The 10,210-nt window shown below is 42.3% G+C and overlaps 1 protein-coding gene across 4 annotated transcripts; it reads left to right on the top strand.

Annotated features, from left to right (window-relative positions):
* Nucleotides 1-390: 390 nt before the first annotated feature.
* Nucleotides 391-9,287, top strand: SETD9 (SET domain containing 9). Of its 4 annotated transcripts, XR_009962992.1 has the most exons (7): nt 391-533; nt 1,397-1,761; nt 3,577-3,700; nt 4,886-5,001; nt 6,196-6,301; nt 8,140-8,498; nt 8,903-9,015. XR_009962992.1 is itself a non-coding variant. In XM_062609529.1 (6 exons), exons 1-6 carry the CDS (start codon nt 448-450, stop codon nt 8,988-8,990), a joined length of 885 nt encoding a protein of 294 aa, XP_062465513.1. In that variant the 5' UTR covers nt 391-447; the 3' UTR covers nt 8,991-9,287. The 4 variants fall into 4 exon arrangements, 3 of the variants coding, with proteins under 3 accessions (XP_062465513.1, XP_062465514.1, XP_062465515.1); XM_062609529.1 differs by lacking the exon at nt 8,140-8,498 and having other exon boundaries at nt 8,903-9,287; XM_062609530.1 differs by lacking the exon at nt 8,903-9,015 and having other exon boundaries at nt 8,140-8,832.
* Nucleotides 9,288-10,210: the final 923 nt, after the last annotated feature.

The raw sequence follows: 10,210 nt of genomic DNA on the forward strand, positions 1-10,210 counted from the left end.
AATCCTGACTTTTCTTCCCTGTTATTACCAGGGAAGCCCAGCAGGTGGCAGGGAAGCCTTATGAGGCAGCGGCTACGCCGTTTCCCTTTATTTCCTTCAGTTATTTCAGTTTGCAATGTATCACCGCTTGGCCCCTCTTCTGCGCCAGTGCTCCACCTCCCTCTCAGCGGAGGACTTCTTCACCCTACTGTAACTCGACCCTCTTTTAACGCGTAATTAACAACCCCGTAACGGCACCTCGCCGGCCCACTCGCGGAGCCCGGGGCTTGTCCCGGCTCCTCCGAACCCCGCGAGCCGTTGGACCTAAAAGACCAATGGTAGCTCCGTACGCACAGAGGGCACCGCCCGTCCGGCGCGGTGATTGGTTGGGCCGTTCTCGCGGGCGCGGTGGCCATGGCGGCCGTGAGGGAGCGGAGGTGAGGGGAGTTGTGCCGCTCGTCTCCTGCCATGCTGCGAGGCCTGCGGCGGCGGTGGGACTCCTACAAGTACCGCTTCGTGCCCTGGGTGGCCCTCAACCTCCGCCGCAAGCGCAGGTGAGGCGGAGGAGAGGGTCCTGAGCGCCGCGGGGTAGCGGGGAGGTCTGTCCCGCCGTCCTTTCTGCCTTCCGGCGGCGTGGAGACAGCCACTGCTGGTGGGTTTCCCGCAGGGTGTTTCGGCCTGGAGTAGCTCTTGGAGCAGGGTGGGAGCTTTCCTCAGGGGGCGAGGAGCTGCTGTGGCCGAGATCACGCTTGCAGCATGAGCTGAGGAGCTGCCTGGTGTCTTCCACCGGGGGTTTTGCGAGTGGCTCCTCCTTGTGTGTCACTGCACTGGCCTAAAACTCTTAACGCTGGCATACTTCGAAGTGGTAGTTAATGTTAAATCTAGGCAGATAGTTTTTTGTTTGGGGGTTGTGTGTGTGTGTTTTATGTAGGGGCTTTTTTATGTGTTTTTGCCTAAAATTCTAATACTGGGATACTTTGAAGTGGTATTCTATGTTAAACCTAGGTAGATAAGGTTTTTTGGTTTGCTTTGTGTGTTCTCTTTTTAAGCATGAAAGTAGTGCTTGAAGTTGACTGCACCATTGTTATATGTAGCATAAATCAGTCTCCCTAGTCAGCATAATGTTTGTCCTCACCTCATTTGAAGTGTAATGAGCCGTACGTAAACTTAGGTAATCACATATATTTTGGTTTTGGTATGCCTATCATTAACAGCTCAGTTTAACCTACTTGTCTTGCTGCAAATACACAGATGATGATTTTGTAGTAGTCTGGGCATGAAAGAATGTTTTTTAGAGTTTTTGTTTGTTTAAACCAACAGTGCATATAAGCTGCTGCTGTGAAATTGCTCTTCTATATTTTATTTAAGATAAATGTAATTTTAAAATACCTTTTTTTTTTCCTTTTTTCTCTTACAGGACGCTCCGATATGTTCCTGAAAGCTCCCAAGACAAGATTATCTCTGATGAAAATGTCTTTGAAACACTACTGAAAATATTCAAAGCTCTGTTCATAAATGACTTCAGTAGACAAGCACATATTTTGGCCTTTCTTCCAGAAATCAAACATAAATACCTGGAGTTACTGACTGCGGAGCAGAAGCTATCAAAAGTACACTCGTGTAACCATCTAAATCAACATGTGTTTAGTCCAGAGGAAGTTCTGTTTAATACACTAGGGTTCATGGTTAGCCGGGACCGAAGTTCCCTGGTGTCTGCTGGAAGTGGAGTCTTTGTTACCAAAGGTTTTGTACCAAAGGGGACGGTTGTATCTATGTATCCTGGTAATGCAGCATTCTTATTTCTGGTTGAGTTAGATGTGATTTCTAACCATCTAATTATAGAATGCCAAAGCGCCGCACTAGTTTTTATTTCACAGCTTTAATTTTTGTCATCCCTTAACAAAATCACAAGTTACAGTGAATGAAAATATACCTGTGTAAGCTAACTTTCATTTGGAAATGAGCTAAGCGATATGGAGGGGGAATAATTTTGTTTATTAAAAAAAAAAAAGACCAAATAGAAACAAAACAAAAACCCAAACAGGTTTCAGTACTCAAAGTTTGATTTTTTGGCTGCTAGAAAAGTTGTTCCACATTTTTGAAATACAGATGCAGGGGAGCAGTTTCAAGTGGATGAATGATACAGTTTAATTCTTGAGGGCTACTGTTGAATAGGGATCTGAGAATGAGGTTTTGAGATACCCACACAGATCAGCAGACACGACTATAAACTTTTTCAAGCACAAAAATGCAAATTGGAGAATGAAAGTAAAACCTTTATTTAGCAGAACTGTCTTAGAATCCTAGAATCGTTAGGGTTGGAAAGGACCTTAAGATCATCTAGTTCCAACCCCCCTGTCTTCCATGAAGTATACTTGGAAAATCGGCATTTTTCTGTTCCTCCTCCTTATTGGACCTGTATTTGTTTACATTTAAAAAAAATTGTAATTCTGCCAGGATGGTCAAGCTAAGACAGCTCTGCTGAAGTCCTTTGGGTTTGTTTCCATTTCATCTGTCAATAAAATTGTCTTTTGCATGTGGTCCCTCGCTTCTACCAGTGTTGCCAGTCAAGACCAGTTGAAGCACTGGGCAGCGGAGCATGTTTTTGCCATGGCAAAGCAGGAGCGTGGCCATTACCACTGACTAGTAAACCGACTAATGATCAAATGACAATCACGGAATGAGCCTGCCACCTTTCAAATTTCTTCAAATTTCAGGCACATGATAAATGTGAGATTAGGTTTATTGAGAGTCCCCAGTAATAGCTCATGTAGCAACACAGGATGAGCTGCTGCCATGCCTTCCTTCTTCAGGGGCATGAAGGAAGCTGCAGGGTTGCTGACTGGGGAAAGGACCCTGTGGAGAGAACAGGTCAGTGCTCTCCTGCTTGTTTGGCATCGTGCAGCCTGCTGGCGAGGCCTTCACCTAGCTCCTTGTGAGATAGCAGTGAAGGGTTTCTGCAAAGGATTGTAGAAGATGCAGTGGGTGTGAGAGATGTAAGACTGCAATATCATGAAAACTTGCAAGCTAGTCTGCAGTCACTTCTCTTTGCTTGGCACCCAGGGCAGGTTAAATCCTGTCTTGAGAAATGCTCTGCTGAAATAACTTGTCTGTTCTTGGTTTATCGTTTCTCTCTGCTGTTCCACACAAACTCCCCTGTCCAGGTGGTGGAGGGGGGTGTTTCAGGTTCTTCGCTGTCTATGTGTGCGCTTCTCAAAGACTCCTGACACACCAGTAACAATACAGCTGCACTTTCCTAAATAAACTTCATGTTTTCCTCTACAAAGCAGAGCAGCTGGCTATGATGCTTTATCTACCTCTCACACTGATTCTGGACAAAGGTCTTTTTCACGATTTCCTTCAGTGGCTTTTCTCTTTGGAATATCTCAGCTCATGTAGGGTTGCATGTTTTTGCATCCCACAAAATGGGTCTAAAAGCTTGTAGGTTAACAAGTGTTAATGTTATTAATTAAGAGAGGAATTCTATCCCCTCTGTCTCCTTTGAATTTCTGCATGGATGGGAGTGCATGAAACCATAAGCCCATTCTGACAATTAACTTACTTTCTTCTGAAATAACCATATCTGTCTTGCAACAGGTACAGTATACAGAAAGCATGAGCCCATCTTTTTCCAGTCCCTTGGCAATCCCTTTATTTTCAGGTGCATAGATGGTGTCCTTATTGATGGGAATGATAAAGGACTATCAAGATCAGTGTACAGGTAAGCAGTCAAAAGAAATGGGGCAATGCCACTCAACTGATTTCAAATAGTGGTACTAATAGTCTCAGTTCCCTTTTTTGTATGCTAAATCGAGTTATATTTGAGTATCATCCATCTATATGCACAAGGGTGGGATCCTTTATGTACTCCTTGTGTCTTCATCTGTAATACGAGTGAAAGGTGTTTTGATGTACAAAAACTGTTCCCTGTAAAGAAAATAGTTTTAATAGGAACAGGATGTAGCATAAAAATTTTTAAATGCTTCTGAGCTGTTACTCAGATCTGCTTAGTGTATAAAAAAAAAAACAAAACCCAAACTAAAAGGCCTCTATGTACACCTGCTAATACCACAAAGTGACTGGTACCTCTGGCACTGTCCACAGGCGAACAGCATTTAGGAATGGATCAGTAACTCTTACAATAATGATAATCATTTTTATCTCACATTGGAAGGGGACCCATAAGGACCATCAGGTCCAATTCACTGCTCCTTGCAGGACTACCTAAAACTAAACCATATGACCAAAAGCATCATCCAGGCACTCCTTAAACTCTGACATGGTTGGTGCTGTGACTGTTTCTCTGGGGAGCCTGTTCCAGGGATGGACCACCTCTCAGTGAGGAACCCTTTCCTAATGTCCAGTCTGGATTCCCCTGACCCAGCTAGCCTGGACTGTTTTAGCTTACCTGGAAATATAATTTGTAGCAAGTTGTGTTCAAATATGACATGAAAAAAAAAAATTAATAACAAGCAAAATGATCTAAAATAATACCTAATTTGAATAGTGATACCTAACTAATACCAGATTTTAATTCCAGGAATGGGTTTGAAGTCAATACTGTAATGATCCTTCACATTTTTAGTGGTGGATGAGATGTGTTGACACTTCTGAAATGGTAACGTTTGATGCTGATTTCTGGAACTGCATGTAGTGCTCTTGTACTGGTTCTTGCACCAGAGTCTGAAAGACACCACACACTCGTGGGAGGTATAAATGTACTTTGAAAGTATCAGCGAGGTGCTGATCCATGCACACACACACACCCCCCCTAGTGCTTTCCTGTCTCCCAGGTGGATTGGACAGCCATGGCTTTGCTTGGTGATCATGGCCATTTCTGCAGTAGGAAGTACAGGTAACCCTTAAGTGAAGGAGGGATTCCTGTTAAGGCTGTTGGTCCTTACAGGTCTTGCTGCAGAAGAGACCAGCTTGGCCCGTTTCAGATGAGCGATGAGAGCTGGCTCACAGCTGCCCCTCAGAACCCACTGGCAGTGGGACAGTATGTCAACAACTGCTCACACGGTGAGTTGCCCGGAGAATTTTCCTGTTTATGGATATAAATTATTTTGGAAGTGATACAGAGAATCAGATGCTGGGTACAGTAGTGCTGTTTAAAACAGGGCAAACACTTAATGGAATAAAAAGTTTTTGAGACCTTTTGTGGCAGCTGGGTGTTAGAATCCTTCAGTGCAGCAATGCTTCAAATATTCTTGTGCTTTTCTCACCAACTGCCCCAGTCTCCATCCTGGTATGTAGGATTAAAGGCACACATCCCAAAATGTGAGATGGTGGGAAAGGGTATCTGGCAAAGGACAGTACAGCTGAGGCGGCACACAGAGTTACAGATCAAATTACCATACACAAAGTGACATATACAGTAAGATTCTGTCACTGCTTAGTTTGAACTATAAAACTTCTTTTAGACTTCATTATGTTTATGTGCAAAATCTAGGAAACTGTTGGTATGGTCTAGCTGTTGGGCATGAAGGAAACTCTTCACTTACTCTATCTCATGCAGTATGTGTTGGTCTTAAAGGTCTGGGGGACTAAAGAACTCATGGGAATGGTTGTGATTCAGAAGATTGAACTGCTAGCATACCTTCTAAGTGCCTTTCAGAGCCTCCATTACACTAAAAATACCCTGCCTCCAGGCAGCATCCAGAAGGGTTGCCGGAGTAGCAAACCAGGTATGCTAGGAAACTGGTATGGAAACAAAGGCAATCCCATCAAGCTGTTTTTCTCATGCTCAATGTCCATGTAAGGAAAATTCTCTTCTTCCTGCTGGGCAGATGGTGACTTTTATCCCTGGCTTTATTTATGACATATTCTGCCACCAGGAATTATTTTTTTAAGATTTTTCTTTTTTCACCTATGAAAGCAGATGTTGTATATTAACAACATTTAGCAGTGCAGAGAGCTACCCCTGGTGCTACGCAAAATTGTGCCCCTTTGTCCACATGTTGATAATCAGGTAACCTGTTGAATGCAGTAAGGATGAATTAAAGCTCTTATAGTTGGTTGTGCATATCTTGTGTTAGTTCAAAGTAGGACTTCAGAGGGGTGTAGTAGCTCCCAACAGAGGCATGGTTTTCAGGCTTGGTGAAGCATCTGGTGCTTTTGCAGCAGTACATTTGATGGTTTTACACATCTTTAAACCCTGTCTGAGATTTTTTCTCAGTATCACAGAGACCTTTTTTCTTTTTTTCTTGTTTCTAGAAAAAGCAGCCAACGTGTGTTATCAGGAGATTGATGTGCCAGCATATTTTCCAATAGAACTGAAACAGTATCTTCCAAACATTGTCTACAGCCACGACATAGAGAGGTTAGCAGTAAAATCAAAGAGCTCATAGATTTGTGTGATACAAAACATACTGCATGTGTAGAAAAGACAAACTTTGTTGAAGAATAATGTTATTCTGTATGAAGATGAGTTACACGAAGTGTGCACCTCTATGAAAAGAGCTAGCTCTTTGAGTATACTCATTTTAAGTGATTTATGAGACTGTTTGGTTTTGTTCCCTTTTCCACATCTTTACAAATGAGATCAGAATAGCTCTGAAGACATGTTTTTACAGGCAGTGGTTACACTGTAGTGTGACTCTTCTGAATCCAGTGAGGCACTAGTTATATTTTGCTTGTGTCATAATGCCAAGGTTTTTGAGTATGTATTCCAAATGCAGTTAGCAACCCTTGACCAATCAAAGCCCTTCTAAGGTAGTTGAGATGTAGGCTTCTTACACTCCTGTTTTCCATGGCTTCTGCTTATGTGAGAAATAAGCAGATTAATTTGCAAAAAATACCTCCTAATAGTAATTTGTATTGAGACAAGTGAAATACTCTGCAGTATAAAGGCATGTGACTTGTAGTTACACTGCACAATTACAACATCCTCATTATGACCTGAAAATGCACCTCTTTTAGAAATTAAAACATCTAAAAACCTTTCTAAGATTTCTGTTTGGAAATGTGGGAAAAGCAACAATTAGGTGAATATGTACAAGGAGCAGTGTGGACAACAGGGAGAGATAGTATGCCTGAGTGTCCTGTACTGGGATGTAGTCAATAACTTTGAAGCTGTGACAAAGTAAGTTGTAATGTTGGTGATTAATTTAATACAAAAAAGAAATTGCTTCAAGAGGATGTATAAGGATTTTAAAGCGGATCATCTAGACTTTTTATGTAATTCTGGGGCTATTTTAAAACCCTTGAAATTTGCTTGGAAAAACTTATGGTGCATACTGGAAAACTGGCTTTTCTGAATAAGCTTAGAATTTGTTGAGGCAAGGTTAGACACAAGCAATCTGCAGATAAATAAAAAATGCTAATAAAATTAAAACTGTGAGACTGAACTTTCAGGAAGCCTGAATGTTGTACTTGAAGTGTGAAAGCACATGAGCAGAGCTAAGCTATGGCACCATTTCAGGAAGGGGAAATTTGGTCTGTTCCTTGGAATCTGTCCAAGAAAATACAGTATTTCAGTCATCAGTTCTCCCAGTGTACACCTGTTAGATGGAAGATCCCATCTGCTTCCAGCTGCTTGTTTTGATGCTGATATTTACAGTACTGACAACGTAGGTAATCTGGTTTCTAAATCTTTTTCTGTGTTGTAAAAGAGTCCCTAGTACTTATTTACCTTTTTTTGAATGGCCTCACACTGTGTTTCTGAGTGGTAGGGGCTGTGTGGGTTGATGCTGTTCTTCACTTTCATGTTCCTCAGCATCAGAAGAATGTGCTCTCCTTCCTGGGGTAGATACTCAGCTTTAGAGCATGGACATTTACTTAAGAAGTTGGAGGGGTGGGTTCCCAAATCTCTCGAAGAAAACAGTTTGCCAGCCACTGTCAGGGTTTGTGGAGAATTCGCTCATCACTGTCAGTTGCAGCAGGTCTCTGATGTAGTTCAGAGAGTGAACTAGAGAGAGTGGGTTTAGCCAACTAGCACCTGTAGGTGTGTCTACAGGAATGATTTCTGCTCTGTCAACCTTGCTGTAGCCTCTGTCTGTGTGTCTTTTTCTGTCTTGACTAATTCTTTTCGTTTCTGAATAATTGTGTGAGTTGAAAAGTTATTTGTATACCCACAGAGGCTGTGCTTTTTATTTTATTTTTTGAAATTATATTGTTTTGCTTATACTTGCTATCTGTATTTCAGTGTTGTTTTTCCAGGGTCCCTGGCCTGTGTTATGCATACATGTCATGGTTTAAGCCCAGCTCGTAACTCAGCACCGTGCAGCCACTTGCTCATTCCCTCTTTTTCCCCCATTCCTGGGTGGGATGGGAAGGAGAATTGAAAGAATATAAATCCCACAGATTGAGATAAGAACAGTCCAGTAACTAAAGTATAACATAAAACTACTAGTACTATTACTAATAATAAAGAAAAATCATGAGGGAAATAATAAGGAGAGAGAATATAAAACTAAAAGAGGAAAAGAAACCAATAAACACAAGTGATGCACAATACAATTGCTCACCACCCACTGACTGATACCCAGCCCAACCCGAGCAGCGATCTGCCCTTCCAGGTAATTGCCCCCAGTTTACAGACGGGGCATGACATGCTGTGGTATGGAACACCCCTTTGGCTAGTTTGGGTCAGGGATCCTGACTCTGCTTCCTCCTGCCTTCTTATGCCCCTCCTCACTGCCAGAGCATGAGAGACTGAAAAGTCCTTGATCAGAGTAAACATTATTTAGCAGCAGCTAAAACATTGGTGAGTTATCAGCATTGTTTTCAGACTAAAGCCAAAACACAGCACTGTGCCAGCTACTGGGAGGGAGAAAAAAATGACTGTTACAGTTGAACCCAGGACAATATTACTCCCAGAAGTAATCCAGAGACGTTGTTTTAGCTCCTTGCCATGGAAAGTTAAAAAAAAAAATAAAAAGGGAAATAAAATCATTCATTTTTTGCTTTTCCTTTCTTATAGCCTCCTGCGGTGCATTGTGCTTGTCACTCTCAGAGACATCAAGCAAGGAGAAGAGCTTTTTTCTAATTACTACACTGTTGTCAGCTGAATTAATAAATTCAAAACTGTAGAAATCTGTGTCATTAAAATAGTTACTGGGTGGGTACTTCAAGCTTCATGAGCATTTCTACATAATGCAAGGCTGTAGTTTTACCATGTAGGAAGCAAGCTGCAGGCTTGTAATTCCCTGAAAATATTCCACATTTGATGCAGAGGTGAAGGTGTAACCTTTTACATCATTAGGTTCTCAGCTGTCTCCTGTTGTGGACGTTATTGCTTATTGGTGTTCAAACTGTCCAACAATAGCTCATAAAATAAAAACCTAGGTTCTGGACACATCAGTTAATCTGGTTTGCACAGTTGTCTGTAACTGTGGCTCAGTTTTACTGTTTTGCCATTTCACTTCTTGTGGACATGGTAAAAATTACCACCCTCTCATTCCTTGGAAAATCCTCATAGTTCATGGTAATTACTAGTTCTTGTTCTGGCTTTCTTGGAGTTGGTCCCTTTGGTATCTGCTTCCTTTTAGAACGTATTTGTTGTCCACGTTTTTTATGAAGCCAGTTTTGGAGCAGTGCTGATGGGCACTTCAGGTGTGCCTGTCAGGTATGTGTGTGTGTAACCTGAGGCCTGTCCAGTCTGAGATTCGGTGGTTCAGTGAAAGGTTCCTGTCACGTGGCAGCTTTTGCAGCTTTTATTCTCAAAGAGAGAGGATGTCATGTGCCACGTAGCTGGAGGAAATAATGCTAACCAAGTGTGATGTGTATGTTTGAATGAGTTACTGTCATAAACAGAGCCAGCCGTTCCTACGTTAATTCTTGCTACTATCTGCAAACTGCCTTCAGAAAGTAAACAAGAGACAGCTTGCCAGTGTTTCAGTGGCTAAACAGCTTGGGAAAGGAAACTTATCCCATCATTTACTGTAAAACTCCAAGCAAGTATCCCAGTGAATGAATATGTGGTTGGCATAAGTTCATGAGAAAGAAGGGGTGGGAAGCGGTGTGCTGTGATGTGATCTGGCAGTGTTTGAGGCAGCCGGGGTCCCGGATTAGCTGCAGAAGTCTCCTGTTCAGAATGCAAAGCTTTTCAGTGTCAGTGTTAGTTGGTCTCCTTCCAAGCCTGAACCTTGTCTTTCATATTCATCTGGAAGCCCTTCCACCCATATTCATCTGGAAGCTCTTCCAGCCCTTTCAGGAAGCTTTAAATAGAGCTGTGAGAGAGCAGCATGTGGCTCAGTGTGGGTTGGACTTTTATGGGGATGCTGGGGAC

Source organism: Pezoporus occidentalis, unplaced genomic scaffold (assembly GCF_034315485.1).
Source record: "Pezoporus occidentalis ecotype Australia unplaced genomic scaffold, CSIRO_AGI_Poc_V1 ctg139, whole genome shotgun sequence".
Lineage (NCBI taxonomy): Eukaryota > Metazoa > Chordata > Aves > Psittaciformes > Psittacidae > Pezoporus > Pezoporus occidentalis.

What these genes read in the sequence shown, in the direction of transcription:
- SETD9 (XM_062609529.1), top strand. Translation starts at nt 448, where the DNA reads ATGCTGCGAGGCCTGCGGCGGCGGTGGGACTCCTACAAGTACCGCTTC. An exon ending in AACCTCCGCCGCAAGCGCAG is followed by an intron (nt 534 to 1,396) that starts GTGAGGCGGAGG and finishes TTTCTCTTACAG; the next exon opens with GACGCTCCGATATGTTCCTG. An exon ending in TGTCAACAACTGCTCACACG is followed by an intron (nt 5,002 to 6,195) that starts GTGAGTTGCCCG and finishes TCTTGTTTCTAG; the next exon opens with AAAAAGCAGCCAACGTGTGT.